The 20,177-nt window shown below is 42.6% G+C and overlaps 1 protein-coding gene across 1 annotated transcript in view; it reads right to left on the bottom strand.

The window, feature by feature from the left end:
• Positions 1-245: 245 nt before the first annotated feature.
• Positions 246-20,177, bottom strand: part of LOC135545210 (gamma-aminobutyric acid receptor subunit alpha-4-like) — a 32,599-nt gene continuing 12,667 nt past the window's right edge. The window contains exons 8-9 of the mRNA XM_064972837.1: positions 2,739-2,995; positions 246-890 (exon numbers count right to left, since the gene is read on the bottom strand). Of these exons, the coding sequence (XP_064828909.1) occupies positions 342-890; positions 2,739-2,995 (806 nt within the window). The 3' untranslated portion in view covers positions 246-341. The remainder of the gene's footprint in view (positions 891-2,738; positions 2,996-20,177) is intronic.

The following is a 20,177-nucleotide window of genomic DNA, read 5'->3' as shown; positions in this document are numbered from 1 at the left end:
AAAACAACTAACCAATCCATCAAACCGTTACAAACCGTTACTGTATTGCATATTTGATATGGCCATAGTTGTGATATTTGTTTGAATCAGACATTTTTAAAAATGGTTTTATGGTTTTGTTACCATGCTCATTCTCAGAAGACCTCTCGGAAATGAAACAAACAGATGTGCTGAGATTAGTATTCCTGGGTGTAATCTTTTGAGGCTCTTGTCCAGCATATTTGGTTTCCTTGTTAGTTGAAAAATGATTTAATCTCCCATGTCTCCGAAGCTCTTTTTCTCCTGTCATTTTACATTTTGTAGAAAAGGATTCCCAAAATGACCCCGAGAGGAGCTAGAAACTAGATTTGGCCTCTAAATTTGGCCTCCATGGTATCTTTTGACAAGTAAACCACCCAGTACACCATGTTGAATGCGCCAAAGGACACCGGGAACAGGATGCGGGCATACTTGTCGATTTTACTGGTCCCACCCATACAGGCGGTGGTCGGCTGGGAGCATGGCGACTGCTTGGGCTCATTTATGCCCATCAGCTGAATGTGCTCCAGTCTGGGTCCTAGAAGGTCCCGGAGCGAGGAGTCAGCGGTGGGCTGGCTCTGGTTGGCTGGTATTGTCATTGCTTTTTCAGTTGTGGGTGGAGCCAGGGGCGTGTTCATGGCAGACAGGGTCAAGGAGGACGTGTTGGGTTGGCTGGCGGGGCCGGGGCTGGAGTGTGGTAGGATGATGGCGCCGCCAGGTGCCCCCTTAGATGAAGATGATTGGCCAGACTGGGGTTGTTTCCTGGTTACCCCTCTTGCCGCTGCTGTGCTGTTTGACTCGGCTTTCTGGCCATCTTGCTGGGACATATAGTTCATCCGTTTCCGCAGGTTACCATTGGTGTCAGGGTTATGCTGTGGAGAGGGAAAAATAACCATCAACCCAAAACCGCAGTGATGTGAATGAATTGTGCACATAGTTCACTCAAGTGCAACAACAAGCAAGTCCCTTGAAGTGGAGCAATTTGAATTCAAATGTGACCATTTTTCCTTGATTCTTTGTGATAAGGTACAATATGACAATTGTACTGAGCTGAGAAATATCAACTATGCAGAGCTATACCATGTTAACAGTCAGGAACCACTGATTCTAAGCCTTTCCTATGTGCCTGAATATGACTGGCCTACTTTATACCGCCGACACTCTTTAGTCTGCATACATACTGCACTGCGTGGTAGAATAGCCCAGCTCCCAGACGTTATTTGTGTAGGTTTTCACTCATTTCACACAAGCTTATGTCACAAAGTACTGTTCCATGGGGCGGCATGGCAGTACAGTAAAACATCAAAAGAGCTTATCTCCTGAGAGCTAGCATAGGTTTCAGCCCCAGAAGAGGGAGGTGCTGCCCTATAGCCTCACTGGTGATAATTCCCCTACCGGAATGTGCTAACTGGCTAAGCGTATTGCTTACTGTCTGAGAGATGTGAGGCGCAGTGCTGTAGACACTAGGCTAGGTTTGACATCACTATGGCTGGGAGGTAAAAGGTTTTAGATCAATCTGAGCCACATCAATACACACGGCGGGCCTTAATGCCGAGCTGATTTGCCCACTGTTAGCCGTGCGGGGCTGGAGCCACAGCTCTGTAGGAACAGAGTTATCTCCCGGCGCCAGGGCTTCTGAAACGTGTACAGATGTGTCCCAGCAGTGTTGCTGTGGCAACCTGCTAATCCATTGATGTGCACTTGTCACTAAAACTGCATTCAGGTGCGATTACTCCGCACAAAGATTTGAGATCCACAGGGCACACTCTAAGCAGTCATCGGGGCATACAGGGGGAATGTATGGCTTTTTCTCGGTTAGTATCAGCCAGCCATCAATCAACAGTTGGACTGTGACATGAGATAGTTAGCATGTCATTTCCCCTTAAATGAAGGATTGTGTTCATACTACAGTAGAACGCAAATGCATGGAGTAATGAATTCAATGTAAACATGTTTGATCAACCCCCATTACACGCGATTCTGTGCAAATACCCTTTCATGAGAACATGCTGTACGCAGTATGACGAGCAAAACCAAAAACTTTGTAGGAGCCGTTCATGTTTTGGGTAAAACCAAAAATGGCTCTCGCAAACATGCTTGCATCACATTGTAAATGTAGGTAACAAATGAAAATGGGACGAATATTCTACAACACGGGTCTTCAAAACACATTTATCTTTTTTTTATGATGAGAAAGCAAGCAAATGTAGGACGTTCAGAGCATATTTAAAAACATTTTTTTAGATAATATTGCTAAGCCTCTCCGCTGGATTACAAATGGCGTGCAGTGATCTAAGCAGACAGTTGTTCAGCTGTACTCTAAATGGGACAAACTTAACATGTATTCATCATTTACTATTCCTATTTGGCCTTCAGGAAGTGAATGTTTCTTAGCTCATGACATCATGGAGAGAGCGGGAGAGAAGGCTGGCAGAGAGGGGTACAACGAGAAAGAGAGGTACAAAGAGAACAAGAGAGGCACAAAGGGAGAGAGCTAGGAAAAGAGACCCTCCAAACATAAATGATCAATGCTAAAGTAACCTTCAGTTTACTGTATTACTGTATTATATATTAATAAGTCCATTTATCCAATTTTGAGACTTGCAATGAATCTGCATTTGATGATCAGCATACAAATTAACAAAGGGGAACGAACAAGTGCACACTTCAGTCTCTGAAGTGGAAAAGGGTATAGGGAATGAGGATAGGTCTTAACACACCTGCAGAACTTCCTCCATATCCTTCACTTTCACTGGGGTTGTTTGGGGTGCCGGCGGGCATTTTGGCGGCTTCCTTTTCAGTCTCTCCATCTCTGCATTGGTGAAGTAGTTGACGGCAGCGAACTCTATGAGAGCGGAGAAGACGAAGGCGAAGCACACGGCAATGAACCAGTCCATGGCGGTGGCGTAGGAGACTTTGGGGAGGGAGTGGCGCGCGCTGATGCTTAACGTGGTCATGGTCAGGACCGTGGTGATGCCTGAAAATTTGAAAAAGTTTGTGACCTTGGCTGTAAATTGTAACCAAAATAATAGTCAACACACTCAAATAATACATACAGTACTAAAACAGTCAGTATCAGCCTCACCGTCCTATTATATAACCGTCCTATTATATTAGCATCACTCAAACCATTCCTGGGGGACCCCCCCCTGGCTGTTCATTGTATTTAATCTATTCCAGGGCTAGCACACCTGATTCAACTTCTCATATAATCATCAATCCCTTGGCTAATTGAATCAGGTGTACTAGTTCAGGGATACAATTACGTAGAAAAGTCGATGAAAATAATTTGTGGAAATCTAACACACATATTTAACATGAAAAACAGGAAACTGAACGTTTCTGACACTAGAATGACCTGTAAACATCTGGTCGATGACCTATTGACCTTTGCTTCCTGTGTTTTCCATCCTCATGAGTTTGCCCAAGTGACCACCTCACATAGCATACCTACTTTCCCTCACCTCCAATTCCTTTTAAGACAAATTGTCTCCACTCTGAGGATTATACCTTTACAATAACTGGGGGGTTATAGTAAGCTTGCAGGTCACTTGGGATTATTAGCAAATAGCTGTAATGTGATTCAGAGAAAATCCCCTTTATGTTAGAGATACAGAAACATAACTTCATCCTCCATCTCCAAAACTCTGCCTACCTACAGCATGCATATTTAAGTGTATGAGGCAGAGGACTTCCAAAGGTACAGTAGATATTAGCTTTAATAAAATTGTGTCTTTCCTTGGATTAATTGGCAAGATCAGATGCACAATCGTTCCTTTTACAGATTAATGAGGTGTGACTGATGTAATCAGATGAGCTATAATCATCAAATTAAGGAGTAATAGCAATGACGGCTTCTGTTGGTGTACAGTCTTCATTCCTCATCGTGTGACACCTTGTTTAGATTAGAACGCATGGCTTTGGAGTTGCTTGGATTAGGACAAAATGGGTCTTGCTTACATTATATTGGGAGTAGAAAATAAGCTCTAGTCTACACTTGTTGTGTATTGATGTTCTTTAGGGCACTGGTAACGCACCACCTGCTTACGTACATTGGAATGCTTGGAATGTATTGTTATGTGAAATGCATTAAACAATGCCCACGTTAGTTTCTACTCCCATCTCATGTCCTGTCCTTATATTAGTTGTAGAAGTAATACAGTGTACTATAGAACACTGCTAATCTGTTCTGTAACTTCAATTAAAAATCTAATCAAATTGTATTAGTCACATGCGCCGAATACAACAGGTGTAGACCTTACAGTGAAATGCTTACTCACGAGCCCTTGACCAACAATGCAGTTTAAAAAAATACAGATAAGAATAAGAAATAAAAGTAAAAAGTAATTAAAGAACAGCAGTAAAATAACAATAGCAAGACTATATACAGGGGGGTACCGGTGAAGAGTCAATGTGCGGGGCACCAGTTGAGGTAATATGTACAGGTAGAGTTTATTAAAGTGACCATGCATAGGATGATAACAACAGAGAGTAGCAGCAGTGAAAAAGAGGAGGGGGACGTGTCTTATGGCTTGGGGGTAGAAGCTGTATAGAAGCCACTTGGACCCAGACTTGGCGCGTCGCTTGCCATGCAGTAGCAGAGAGAACAGTCTATGACTAGGTTGGCTGGAGTCTTTGACAATTTTTAGGGCCTTCCTCTGACTGCCTGGTATAGAGGTCCTGGATGGCAGGAATCTTGGCCACAGTGATGTACTGGACCATTCGCACTACCCTCTGTAGTGCCTTGTGGTCAGAGGCTGAGCAGATGCCATACCTGTCAGGATTTGGCCAGGGTTGTTCCGGGTTTTGGTCACTAGATGCCCCCATTGTGCTTTTTGACCTTATGTTTTTTCCCTTGTTCCCCATTATTATTTGCACCTGTGCCTCGTTTCCCCTGATTGTATTTAAACCCTTAGTTTCCCTCAGTTCTGTGCTCTGTGTTTGTATGTTAGCACCCAGCCCTAGTGTTCTGTGTATTCTTGTCGATTCCAGTGGATGCTCTTGTGGAATTCTGTTTTTGTTTTTGAGTATCTCTTGAGGCTTTTTTGTGCTATTCCTACCACCTTTTGGATTTGCCATTTTTTGTATTGAAGGTCTTCTCCTTTTTACTTTATTAAATACACCGTCTTAAGTACTGCTGTGTCTGCCTCATCATCTGGGTTCTGCTGACTATTCGTGGCTCAGTTGGTTAAGTGACTGTTTCTCACTCCGGAGACCCAGGTTCGTAACGGGGTCCTGACAATACCAGGCAGTGATGCTCTTGATGGTTCAGCTGTAGAACCCTTTAAGGATCGGAGGAGGACCCATGCTAAATCTAGTCAGTCTCCTGAGGGGGAATAGGTTTTGTCGTGCCCTCTTCACGTCTGTCTTGGTTTGCTTGGACCATGTTAGTTTGTTGGTGATGTGGACACAAAGGACACTTGAAGCTCTCAACCTGCTCCACTGCAGCCCCGTCGATGAGAATGGGGGCATGCTCGGTCCTCTTTTTCCCGTAGTCCACAATCATCTCCTTTGTCTTGATCACGTTGAGGGAGAGGTTGTTGTCCTGGCACCACACGGCCACGTCTCTGACCTCCCCCCTATAGGCTGTCTCATCGTTGTCGGTGATCAGGCCTACCACTGTTGTGTCATCGGCAAACGTAATGATGGTGTTTGAGTCGTGCCTGGCTGTGCAGTCATGAGTGAACAGGGAGTACAGGAGGGGACTGAGCACGCACCCCTGAGGGGCCCCTGTGTTGAGGATTAGCACGGTGGATGTGTTGTTACCTACCCTTACCACCTGGGGGGTGGCCTGTCAGGAAGTCCTGGATCCAGTTGCAGAGGGAGGTGTTTAGTCCCAGGGTCCTTAGCTTATTGATGAGCTTTGAGGGCACTATGGTGTTGAATGCTGAGCTGTAGTCAATGAATAGCATTCTCACATAGGTGTTCCTTATGTCCAGGTGGGAAAGGGCAGTTTGGAGCGCAATAGCGATTGCATCATCTGTGGATCTGTTGGGACGGTATGCAAATATGAGTGGGTCAAGGGTTTCTGGGATAATGGTGTTGATGTGAGCCATGACCAGGTTTTCAAAGCACTTCATGGCTACAGATGTGAGAGCTACGGGTCGGTAGTCATTTAGGCAGGTTACCTTAGTGTTCTTGGGAACAGGGGCTATGGTGGTCTGCTTGAAACATGTTGGTATTACAGACTAGGACAGGGAGAGTTTGAAAATGTCAGTGAAGACACTTGAAAGTTGGTCAGCGCATGCTCGCAGTACATATCCTGGTAATACGTCTGGCCCTGCGGCCTTGTGAATGTTGACCTGTTTGAAGGTCTTACTCACATCAGTTGCGGAGAGCGTGATCACACAGTCTTCCGGAACAGCTGGTGTTCTCATGCATGTTTCAGTGTTATTTGCCTCAAAGCGAGCATAGAAGTAGTTTAGCTCGTCTGGTAGGCTTGTGTCACTGGGCATCATTCGGCTGTGCTTCCCTTTGTAGTCTGTAATGGTTTGCAAGCTCTGCCACATCCGATGAGCGTCAGAGCCAGTGTAGTACGATTCAATCTTAGTCCTGTATTGACACTTTGCCTGTTTGATGGTTTGTCTGAGGGCATAGCGGGACTTCTTATAAGCTTCCGGGTTAGCGTCCCGCTCCTTGAAAGTGGCAGCTCTAGCCATTAGCTCAGTGCGGATGTTGTCTGTAATCCATGGTTTCTGGTAAGGGTATGCACGTACGGTCACTGTGGGGACAACGTCATCAATGCACTTATTGATGAAGCCAATGACTGATGTGGTGTACTCCTCAATGCCATCGGAGGAATCCCAAAACTGTCCTGAAGCTTAGCATCTGCTTCATCTGACCACTTTTTTATTGATCGAGTCACTGGTGCTTCCTGCCTTAACTTTTGCTTGTAAGCAGTAATCCGGAGGAAAAAATTATGGTCAGATTTGAAGGGCGAGTGAGAGCTTTGTATGTGTCTCTGTGTGTGGAGTAAAGGTGGAATTCCCCCCCCCTCTTGTTGCAAATTTAGCATGCTGCTAGGACTTTTTGTAAAACGGATTTAAGTTTCCCTGCAATAAAGTCCCTGGCTACTAGGAGCACCGCCACTGGGTGAGCATTTTCTTGTTTGCTTATGGCAGAATACAGCTCATTCAATGCGGTATAAGTGCCAGCCTCAGTCTGTGGTGGTATGTAAAAAATACAGATCAAAACTCTCTCGGTAGATTGTGTGGTCTACAGCTTATTACGAGATACTATACTTCAGGCGAGCAATAGCCTGAGCAATAGCCTTCCTTAGATATTGTGCACCAGCTGTTATTTACAAAAATACCCCTGCCCTTGTCTTACCAGATGCCGCTGTTCTATCCTGCCGGTACAGTGTATAACCAGCCTGCTGTATGTTGATAATGTCATCGTTCAGCCACGACTCCGTGAAGCGTAAGATATAACAGTTTTGAATGTCCCGTTGGAAGTTTAGTCTTCCGTGTAGGTCATCCATTTTATTTTCCAAAGATCGCACGTTTGCTAGCAGAATGGAAGGAAGTGGGGTCGCCTACGAATTCTCAGAAGGCAGCCCGCCCTTTGGCGCTTGTTCCCGCGAAAACAGTATATCATTCACACTGGGCTTGTCAGACTCGTTCAAGGAAAAAAGGATTCTGCTAGTCTGTGATGAGTAATCGTAGTCCTGATGTCCAGAAGTTATTTTTGGTTATAAGAGACGGTAGCGGCAACATTATGTGCAAAATAAGTTTAAAAAAATAAGTTGCAAAGAAACAAACAAAAAAACACAATTGGTTGGGGACACGTAAAACGTCAACCTTCTCCTCCAGCATAAGGGTTCACGTTGTATTGACATTTCTATGCATATATTTCGTGGTGTACAGCAGGTCAGCCACCAGGGGGAGACTCGTCGAGGCCTGGTGACAGACGGAGTATACATCACGAGGTGTTGGCTCCATCTGCTGGATGTGCCAGGCCTCGACGGGCTCTCCGGCCAGGACTAATTGGGGCTGATTGGGAGTTAGTGAGTAATCAACGGCTGATTGCTCACCAGCTGTACAAGTCCTATAAAGCTGCCAGAAGGGCAGCACACAGGAGAGAGAGTGGGGGAAGAAAGGACTCCTGTATAGTTGGGGACGGTTGTAGAGTTAACAGGAGTGAGTTCAGTTTTTGATCCCCACAGGATACTGCAAGACCCGGAGCCCAGAAGACGGTATCCCGGAGAGGGTCTCATGGGGGCGACCTATTATTTTCTTTTGAACTATTATTTTAATAAACACCTTTGAAACTGAGCTAATCCTACTCTGTCCGTGTCTGACCCAACCCCCTGGTCTGTCGCAATATATATATATATATATATATAAACAGTAGGGTATTCATAATGTATATGTGGACCCTGAGCCACTCTGGGGACATTCATTGTGACTCCTCACAGTAGCATACCGGATGTTGTAAGCCATTGTAAGTACATGTTCCCCTGGGGAGGCCCTTCCATGGTTGGTCTTTCTGACTTTATAGTATATGTTTTCAAACATTGCATCTACTGACAACATCCGGTAGACTACTGTGAGGATTGTGAGTCACAATGAATGTCCCCAGAGTGGCTCAGGGCCCACATGTTAGTGTGTTCAGTGTCTCCTCCCCGTCTCTACTGTTTCAATGAGTGCGTATAGGATGCATTGAGGACAACAAAGATTGAGAAATATTCCAGTAAGCACTCAGGTGGTAGAGAATGATTCATACTAAAAAACAATGGGTCATTGAGAATGGAAACTGAGAGAAAGGTGAACGGGGGAAATGACACAATCCCAACACATGCACTCACACACACTCATATCCCACACAGAGCTCACACCATATTCAGTCAAATTGAGGATGGACACAGACTTACCATCGGTCAGTGTATAGGTTAAAAGGTTAGATAAAGATGAAAGAATCTACAAAAACAAGCTGTTATGCCACCTATGAAATGCTAGATGCATATCAGTCCCTCAAATGTATTGAAACATGACCAGTGCATGTCCAAGAGGCAGAACCAGTTTAACATTATTCGAGTCCCAGATCTGTTTGTGCTGTCTTGCAAACCCCTTTGGCCTTCATCATGCCAAACATTGATTGGACAAACATATCTGAGACAAGGTTAGTTTTAGGCTGCAGTTGAAGTCGGAAGTTTACATACACTTAAGTTGGAGCCATGAAAACTCGTTTTTCAACCACACCACAAATTTCTTGTTAACAAACTATAGTTTTGGCAAGTCTGTTAGTACATCTACTTTGTGCATGGCACAAGCGATTTTTCAACAATTGTTTACAGACAAATTATTTCACTTATAATTCACTGTAGCACAATTCCAGTGGGTCAAAAGTTTACATACACTAAGTTGACTGTGCCTTTAAACAGCTTGGAACATTCCAGAAAATTATGTCATGGCTATAGAAGCTTCTGATAGGCTAATTGACATCATTTGAGTCAATTGGAGGTGTACCTGTGGATGTATTTCGAGGCCTACCTTCAAACTCAGTGCCTCTTTGCTTGACATCATGGGAAAATCTAAATAAATCAGCCAAGACCTCAGAAAAAAGATTGTAGACCTCCACATGTCTGGTACATCCTTGGGAGCAATTTCCAAATGCCTGAAGGTACCACGTTCATCTGTACAAACAATAGTACGCAAGTATAAACACCATGGGATCACGCAGCCGTCATACCGCTCAAGAAGGAGATGTGTTCTGTCTCCTAGAGATGAACGTGGTGCGAAAAGTGCAAATCAATCCCAGAGAAAACAGCAAAGGACGCTGTGAAGATGCTGGAGGAAACAGGTACAAAAGTATCTATTTCCACAGTAAAAACGAGTCCTATATCATCATAACCTGAAAGGCTGCTCCGCAAGGAAGACGCCACTGCTCCAAAACCGCCCAAAAAAAGCCAGACTACGGTTTGCAACTGCAAAGATCGTACTTTTTGGAGAAATATCCTCTGGTCTGATGAAACAAAAATGGAACTGTTTGGCCATAACGACCATTGTTACATTTGGAGGAAAAAGGGGGAGGCTTGCAATCTGAAGAACACCATCCCAACTGTGAAGCACGGGGGTGGCAGCATCATGTTGAGGTGGTGCTTTGCTGCAGGAGGGACTGGTGCACTTCACAAAATAGATGGCATCATGAGGTAGGGAAATTATGGGGATATATTGAAGCAACATCTCAAGACATTAGTCAGGAAGTTAAAGCTTGGTCGCAAATGGGTTTTCCAAATGGACAATGACCCCAAGCATACTTCCAAAGTTGTGACAAAATGGCTTAAGGACAACAAAATCATGGTATTGGAGTGGCCATCACAAAGCCCTGACCTCAATCCCATAGAACATTTATGGGCAGAAATGAAAATGCGTGTGCAAGCAAGGAGGCCTACAAACCTGACTCAGTTACACCAGCTCTGTCAGGAGCAATGGGCCAAAAGTCACCCAACTTATTGTTGGAAGCTTGTGGAAGGCTACCCAAAACGTTTGACCCAAGTTAAACAATTTAAAGGCAATTCTATCAAATACTAATTGAGTGTATGTAAAACTTCTGATCCACTGGGAATGTGATGAAAGAAATAAAAGCTGAAATAAATCATTCTCTCTACTATTATTCTGACATTTCGCATTCTTAAAATAAAGTGGTGATCTTAACTGATCTAGACAGGGAATTTTTACTAGGATTAAATGTTTAAATGTGTTTAGCTAAGGTGTATGTAAACTTACGACTTCAACTGTATATGCCACACATTTCACTAGACAATAACATATTGAGCCACCAGGGGGAGCTTCTTAATCATCCCTCAAGTCAATTCCTTTCTTTCCCTCCTTACACACGCATGCACACACACACGCACACACACATGCACACAAGAGAGAGTACTGTAACAGCCCCACAGCCTGGGGGTTTGGCCAATGCAACAATATTTATGTTCCCACAACACCCTCCTGTCACATATTGGACAGTTTCATTAGCTCCCCGTTGAGACAGGAGGTGGGAGGGGACGCACTGGGGCGTTGCGTGAATCAGTGTGGCTGTGAAATAACACGCACTAGCTTCTACAGCTGCTAGGATATGAGTAGAACCCAGTGACTCAGCGATCGTGTGTCTGTCTTTGTAAGAAAGTCAGCAGGCAAAGCAAGTAGGCTCATAGATGCAACAGAGGCAGATACACACATGTGGGGTAGCATGCAAAACAGTGCCAAAAGGTGGGCGCTCATTTATCTTTTCATCAACACACGAAAGGGCAAAAACGCATTGGAAAACAGTAAATGCACTGAAGCATACAAATTCCCCTTCTTCGTTGCCTAAGCAAGTTCTGTCTGACTCTGGCATCATAACTGAGAAGAACGGGATAAGTGATTATTTTAATCATGATTTTACCTGTCAGCCTTTTTTTGTTTGTTTTCATTTCAACAATTTACTACCTGTGACGTGCTAGATGCCTTGCTTAAGATAGATGAGGGAAACAAGTCGCCAGGGTGATATGCTTGATACATTTTTGCTGCAGCTCTGCCTCTTTTTAAAAACCATATCGATGAGTTAGTTAAGAAGCTGAGTATAAAAAGGGGCTTCTTCTATAGAAATGGATGCCTCTCGCTAAACAATAGAAAACAGATTCTTCAGTAGACGCTCCTATCTATATACACGTAGCTGCCACTTCATTAAAGTCGTTAGATGCAGTTCATCATAGGACACTGTGCTTTGATTACAGGTGTGTCATACAGTTTTAGTACTCATCACTGCATTCTTAACCAGAAAGTTGGTTGGCCCTCTTTGATGTTGTGTAGGTTTACATTGCTATGGTTTCATGTAGAAAACCCTTTTACAAAAACTCCCGCTGCACCTAACATCTTTACTAAACTTTAGACGTATGAGTTACCACACCCAGTCTCTGGAATGGCTCACTTTAGAAATTCCTTTGGTCTCAGTTAGGTAAATCAGCTTTTAGTTTTCTTGCACCTTTATTTGTGGAACAATCTTCAAAATGTTCTTAAAATGTTATGTTTTGGTGCCTCTAGGGCAATTCAGAAAGCTGATTGAGGACCTTATTACTGTTTTGCTTTTTTCTGAGTTTTTCTAGTGGGGCTAGCTGCTGGATAGCCACTGAATTTACTGTTAGCATGCAGCCAAGTTACTAGCTAACCATTAACTAGTGCTCTCAAATCGTATCCTGAGGTCGACATAACATGGCTAACTTAGCTAGCTAACATATATCCCTAGCTGTGTCCTCAGAGCATGTGCAGACTAGGTGGCTGGAGTGTTGACAGACATATTCAACCCCCCCCCCCTTATCCCAGTCTGTTGTCCCCACTCGCTTCAAGATGTCCACCATTGTTCCTGTACCCAAGAAAGTATATACACTGTACTCTAGTCAAGGCTCATCCTCTATATCGACTGCTGTACACACCTTTTCTATTCATATACTGTCCATAATGTCTATAAACACTATCATATATATAATATATTTTTTATTTTATTTTATTTCACCTTTATTTAACCAGGTAGGCTAGTTGAGAACAAGTTCTCATTTGCAACTGCGACCTGGCCAAGATAAAGCATAGCAGTGTGAACAGACAACACAGAGTTACACATGGAGTAAACAATTAACAAGTCAATAACACAGTAGAAAAAAAGGGGAGTCTATATACATTGTGTGCAAAAGGCATGAGGAGGTAGGCAAATAATTACAATTTTGCAGATTAACACTGGAGTGATAAATGATCAGATGGTCATGGACAGGTAGAGATATTGGTGTGCAAAAGAGCAGAAAAGTAAATAAATAAAAACAGTATGGGGATGAGGTAGGTAAAATTGGGTGGGCTATTTACCGATAGACTATGTACAGCTGCAGCGATCGGTTAGCTGCTTTTGATTGGAGATGTTTGATATGAGTCTGGAAGGAGAGTTTACAGTCTAGCCAGACACCTAGGTACTTATAGATGTCCACATATTCAAGGTCGGAACCATCCAGGGAGGTGATACTAGTCAGGCGTGCGGGTGCAGGCAGCGAACGATTGAAAAGCATGCATTTGGTTTTACTAGCGTTTAAGAGCAGTTGGAGGCCACGGAAGGAGTGTTGTATGGCATTGAAGCTCATTTGGAGGTTAGATAGCACAGTGTCCAAGGATGGGCCGGAAGTATGGTGTCGTCTGCATAGAGGTGGATCAGGGAATCGCCCGCAGCAAGAGCAACATCATTGATATATACAGAGAAAAGAGTCGGCCCAAGAATTTAACCCTGTGGCACCCCCATAGAGACTGCCAGAGGACCGGACAGCATGCCCTCCGATTTGACACACTGAACTCTGTCTGCAAAGTAGTTGGTGAACCAGGCAAGGCAGTCATCAGAAAAACAGTACCAGTCAAAAGTTTGGACACACCTACTCATTCCAGGGTTTTTCTTAATGTTTTACTATTTTCTACATTGTAATAGTGAAGACATCAAAACTATTAAATAACACATATGGAATCATGTAGCAAGAAATAAAGGTTTAAACAAATCAAAATATTTTGTGGCCACCCTTTGCCTTGATGACAGCTTTACACACGCTTGGCATTCTCTCAACCAGCTTCATGAGGTAGTCACTTGGAATGCATTTCAATGAACAGGTGTGCCTTGTTAAAAGTTAATCTGTGGACTTTCTTTCCTTCTTAATGCGTTTGAGAGAATCAGTTGTGTTGTGTCAAGGTAGGGGTGGTATACAGAAGATAGCCCTATTTGGTAAACAACCAGTCTTTTGGCAACAACAGCTCAAATATGCAAAGAGAAACGACAGTCCATCATTACTTTAAGACATGAAGGTCAGTCAATCCGAAAAATTTGAAGAACTTTGAAATTATCAAGTGCAGTCGCAAAAACCATCAAGCGCTATGATGAAACTGGCTCACGAGGACCGCCACAGGAAAGGAAGACCCAGAGTTACCACTGATGCAGAGGATGAGTTCATAAGAATTACCAGCAAATGCTTCACAGAGTTCAAGTAACAGACACATCTCAACATCAACTGTTCAGAGACAACTGTGAATCAGTCCTTCAGGGCTGAATTGCTGCAAAGAAACCACTACTAAAGGACACCAATAATAACAAGAGACTTGCTTGGACCCAGAAACACGAGCAATGGACATTAGACCGGTGGATATCTGTCCTTTTGGTCTGATAAGTCCAAATTTGAGATTTTTGGTTCAAACCAACGTGTCTTTGTGAGATGCAGATTAGGTGAACGGATGATCTCCGCATGTGTGGTTCAATATTATTCTTCAATGGAGACAATAGTAAGAAATATATTTATATAAAAAAATGTTATGTTGCAGCCTTATTCTAAAATGGATAAAGTAATAATTCCTCATCAATCTACACACAATAGATAATAATGATGAAGTGAAAACAACAGGTTTTTAGAAATGTTTGCATATTTATTAGAAATAAAAACATATCTCATTTACATGAGAATTCAGACCCTTTGCTATGAGACTCAAAATTGAGCTCAGGTGTTTTCTGTTTCCATTGATCATCCTTGAGATGTTTCTACAACTTGGAGTCCACATATGGTAAATCCAATTGATTAGACACACATCTGTCCATATAAGTTCCCACAGTTGACAGTGCATGTCAGAGCATAAACCAAGCCAAGAGGTTGAAGGAATTGTCCGTAGAGCTCTGAGACAGGGTTGTGTTGGGGCAAAGACCTGGGGAAGGGTAACAAAAAATGTCTGCAGCAATGAAGGTCCCCAAGAACACAGTGGCCTCCATCATTCTTAAATGGAAGAAGTTTGGATTCACCAAGACTCTTCCTAGCGCTAACTGCCGGGTCAAACTGAGCAAGTGGGGGAGAAGGGCCTTGGTCAGGAGGTGACCAAAAACCCAGTGGTCACTCTGACAGAGCTATAGAGTTCCTATGTGAAGATGGGAGTGTGACTGTTTGAGGTTGTGGACAGGTGTCTTTTATACTGATAACAAGTTCAAACAGGTGCCATTAATACAGGTAAGTGGAGGACAGAGGAGCCTCTTAAAGAAGAAGTTACAGGTCTGTGTAAGGCCAGAAATCTTGCTTGTTTGTAGTTGACCAAATACTTATTTTCCACCATAATATGCAAATAAATTCATTAAAAATCCTACAATGTGATTTTCTGGATTTTTTTTCTCATTTTGTCTGTCGTAGTTGAAGTGTACCTATGATGAAAATTACAGGCCTCTCTCATCTTTTTAAGTGGGAGAACTTGCACAATTGGTGGCTGACTAAATACTTTTTTGCCCCACTGTATGTTTACAACAAGCAAGGGGAAGATATCAGAATAGGGGCATTGGGGAATAATAACATTGTACAGAATACATTTGTACTGTAGTGAAGCCGTCTCTAGAGTAATGCAAGGTCTCTTTCATGATCATGTGAAACGTAAATTGCTATGGAAATGCTGGGATGTGTTTTTCAATTATGTTAATGGTAATTACGATGCAACAATGACGGTGATATGATATTGATTACAATTATGAAGAGATTAAGGCTATATGCCCTATAAGTTACACACAGACACTCAAACATGCAAATTGGCAGAGTTATTATTTATTTGGACATCACACATTATAGTCTTACTCTTATACAGACATCATACACACTCTCATTATATCATATCCAATACCATACACATCAACCTACTCAGATTTGTTTCACACATCATTTGTCTCAATTTTCTAACATCTGTGGAATTGGCTCACAGGCAAACAGGCAAGGGAATAAAAAAAATATTGCTGGAACCTATTTCTTGAACTATTAGACATTTGAAAGCTCTAGTTTTGACCTTCAAAATACTTCTGATGGCAGTAACTTTACAAGCACTAATTATGGTCAATTTAGCCTGAGAATAGTATCTAGTTATGGTAAGGGGTGAAATATATATAGCTAGTTATAATTGTAATGGTTTGGTAGATTATAAAAAAAGATCAGTCTTTACATGGCTAAAAGAAAAGGAATATAACGTACTGTTTACAGGAAACTCACTCTACATCCTTAAATTAAGTTGCGTGGAAAAGGGAATGGGGTGGTGAAATAATTTTCTGTCATGGACAAAGGAACAAAAAGGGTGTGATGATATTAACAAAAATTTCGATCTGAATGTGAAAATAATCAGGAATGATCAGCAAGGAAGGTGGATCCTTTTGAATATGAAAGTGGACGGAAAAGAGATTTTGCTCATGAATCTATATGGTCCAAATCAGGATGATCCACACTTCTTCGAAAACATTTATACCAATTTATTGAATTTACAGGCAACAAATTATCTAATCATTGTGGTAGAAGACTATAACACAGTCTTAAGTACCTCAATGGACCGTGAAGGTAATCACTCTACAAACTATCATCACCGTGGCTTTAAGGAAATCACAAATATTATGGACACATTAGAAATAGTGGATATTTGGAGCCTAAAAAAGCCCAACCTCGTGAGATGTACATGGAAGAGACTTAATCAAGCTAGTCGTCTTGACTATTTTATTGTCTCTTTCTCTCTTGCATCAACGGTTAAAAAAAGTTTTAATAAGAGACAGAATGCGATCGGATCATCATCTAATTGGCATCACTATTATAGATTTTCCACGTGGACGGGGATATTGGAAATGTAATCAAATTTTACTGGAGGACAGTTTATTTTTAACTTAATTTAACTTAATAATTTATAACTGAATATTTCCAGTATAATATAGGTTCAGCAAATCCCCTTATTGTTTGGAATACCTTTAAATGTACCTTCAGGGGTCATTCAATTCAATATTCATCAATAATTTAAAAAAGCAGTTCCTGGCTAAAGAAACAAGACTAACAAGGGAAAACCATGAACTAATACAGGTAGATAGCAATAAAAACGATACTACAGAGATACAAAATAAGTTAGAGTAAAAACAAAAATAACTTGAGGAACTTATTCAAGAACGATCTAATGTCATCTATTACACAAATAAAGCAAACTGGGTGGAATATGGAGAAAAATGCACAGAATTCTTTCTGAATCTCCAATACAGGAAAGCTAACAAAAAGAATTTGCAGAAACTCGTTACTGAAGACGGAGCCATCTATGATTCTTCGAATGATATTTAAAAAAAGAAAGCTTTTTAGGCAGATGTTCTCTTTTCTGTCTCATCCTCTCCCACTGAATGAAGATTACGGTAAGGAATTCTTTCCAAATAATATAAAAAATGTAAAATTAACAAATGTACAGTAAGATCAGTGCGAAGGCCAAATTACAGAGGAATAACTTTTTGAGGGTATTAAATCCTTTCAGTCTGGAAAACCCCCAGGGCTTGATGGCATACCGGTAGAGGTATATCAAATATTCTTGATATACTAAAAGCTCCATTGTTATATTGTTTTAACTACTCCTATAGAAATAGTAGCCTGTCAGGTACTCCGTAGGAAGGTCTGATTTCTCTATTATTAAAACAAGACCCAGGTGGAAGTCTATCTAAAAACCTGGAGGCCCCTTACGCTTCAATGTTGTGATGCAAAAATACTAGCAAAATGCAGAGCACTAAGAATTAAAAGGGTTTTCCCAGGAATTGCTCATCCTGATCAGACAGTTTTTTTACATGGACGATACATTGGAGATAATATACGACAACTACTCAAAATAATAGAACATCATGAAACATATAAGTAGCCAGGAATGGTATTTATAGCGGATTTTGAAAAGGCTTTGATAAAGTAAGACTGGATTTTATTTATAAATGCCTGGATCTTTTCAATTTCGGTAATTCTCTTATAAAATGGGAAAAATAATGTATTGCAACCCCAGGTGTAAAATAGTAAATAACAGCTACTTCTCAGAGAGTTTTAAATTGTCAAGAGGAGTTAAATAAGGTTGTCCCCTGTCAACATATCTATTCGTTATGGCCATCGAAATGCTAGCTATTAAAATCTGATCCAATAACAACCTTAGAGGATTAGAAATCCAATAATTAAAAACAAAGGTGTCCATGTATGCCGATGACTCAAGCTTTATTTTAAGTCTGCAAGCTAGATCCCTGCAATGTCTCAATAAATATCTAAATAACCTTTCTGTACTCTCTGGACTAAAACCTAATTATGATAAGTGTACAATATTACGTATTGGATCCTTAAAAGATACAACTTTTACATTACCCTGCAGCTTACCTATAAAATGGGATGATGGTGAAGTAGTTTAAAAGTAGTTTAAAAATGAGTCTCTCCAGAAATAAGTCTCTCACTGTTGCCGCCTGCTACCAACCCCCCTCAGCTCCCAGCTGTGCCCTGGACACCATTTGTGAATTGATCGCCCCCCATCTAGCTTCAGAGTTTGTTCTGTTAGGTGACCTAAACTGGGATATGCTTAACACCCCGGCAGTCCTACAATCTAACCTAGATGCCCTCAATCTCACACAAATCATCAAGGAACCCACCAGGTACAACCCTAAATCTGTAAACAAGGGCACCCTCATAGATGTCATCCTGACCAACTGGCCCTCCAAATACACCTCCGCTGTCTTCAACCAGGATCTCAGCGATCACTGCCTCATTGCCTGTATCCACTATGGAGCCGCAGTCAAACGACCACCCCAGATCACTGTCAAACGCTCCCTAAAACACTTCTGTGAGCAGGCCTTTCTAATCGACCTGGCCCGGGTATCCTGGAAGGACATTGACCTCATCCGGTCAGTTGAGGATGCCTGGTCATTCTTTAAAAGTAACTTCCTCACCATTTTAGATAAGCATGCTCCGTTCAGAAAATGCAGAAATAAGAACAGATATAGCCCTTGGTTCACTCCAGACCTGACTGCCCTCGACCAGCACAAAAACATCCTGTGGCGGACTGCAATAGCATCGAATAGTTCCCGCGATATGCAACTGTTCAGGGAAGTCAGGAACCAATACATGCAGTCAGTCAGGAAAGCTAAGGCCAGCTTCTTCAGGCAGAAGTTTGCATCCTGTAGCTCCAACTCCAAAAAGTTTTGGGACACTGTGAAGTCCATGGAGAACAAGAGCACCTCCCCCAGCTGCCCACTGCACTGAGGCTAGGTAACACGGTCACCACCGATAAACCCATGATTATCGAAAACTTCAACAAGCATTTCTCAATGGCTGGCCATGCCTTCCGCCTGGCTACTCCAACCTCGGTCAACAGCTCCGCCCCCCCCCCCGCAGCTACTCGCCCAAGCCTCTCCAGGTTCTCCTTTACCCAAATCCAGATAGCAGATGTTCTGAAAGAGCTGCAAAACCCGGACCCGTACAAATCAGCTGGGTTTGACAATCTGGACCCTCTATCTCTGAAACTATCCGCCGCCATTGTCGCAACCCCTATTACCAGCCTGTTCAACCTCTCTTTCATATCGTCTGAGATCCCCAAGGATTGGAAAGCTGCCGCAGTCATCCCCCTCTTCAAATGGGGAGACACCCTGGACCCAAACTGTTACAGACCTATATCCATCCTGTCCTGCCTATCTAAGGTCTTCGAAAGCCAAGTCAACAAACACGTCACTGACCATCTCGAATCCCACCGTACCTTCTCCGCTGTGCAATCTGGTTTCCGAGCCGGTCACGGGTGCATCTCAGCCACACTCAAGGTACTAAACGATATCATACCCGCCATCGATAAAAGACAGTACTGTGCAGCCGTCTTCATCGACCTAGCCAAGGCTTTCAACTCTGTCAATAACCATATTCTTATCGGCAGACTCAGTAGCCTCGGTTTTTCTGATGACTGCCTTGCCTGGTTCACCAACTACTTTGCAGACAGAGTTCAGTGTGTCAAATTGGAGGGCATGCTGTCCGGTCAGTCTCTATGAGGGTGCCACAGGGTTCAATTCTCGGGCCGACTCTTTTCTCTGTATATATCAATGATGTTGCTCTTGCTGCGGGCGATTCCCTGATCCACCTCTATGCAGACGACACCATTCTATATACTTACGGCCCGTCCTTGGACACTGTGCTATCTAACCTCCAAACGAGCTTCAATGCCATACAACACTCCTTCCATGGCCTCCAACTGCTCTTAAACGCTAGTAAAACCAAATGCATGCTTTTCAACTGTTCGCTGCCTGCACCCGCACGCCTGACCAGCATCACCACCCTGGATGGTTCCGACCTTGAATATGTGGACATCTATAAGTACCTAGGTGTCTGGCTAGACTGTAAACTCTCCTTCCAG

The sequence above is a fragment of the Oncorhynchus masou genome, chromosome 9 (genome assembly GCF_036934945.1).
Source record: "Oncorhynchus masou masou isolate Uvic2021 chromosome 9, UVic_Omas_1.1, whole genome shotgun sequence".
Lineage (NCBI taxonomy): Eukaryota > Metazoa > Chordata > Actinopteri > Salmoniformes > Salmonidae > Oncorhynchus > Oncorhynchus masou.
Note: the sequence above shows the minus strand (reverse complement) of the source record. Positions and strands in the feature narration are given on the sequence as shown.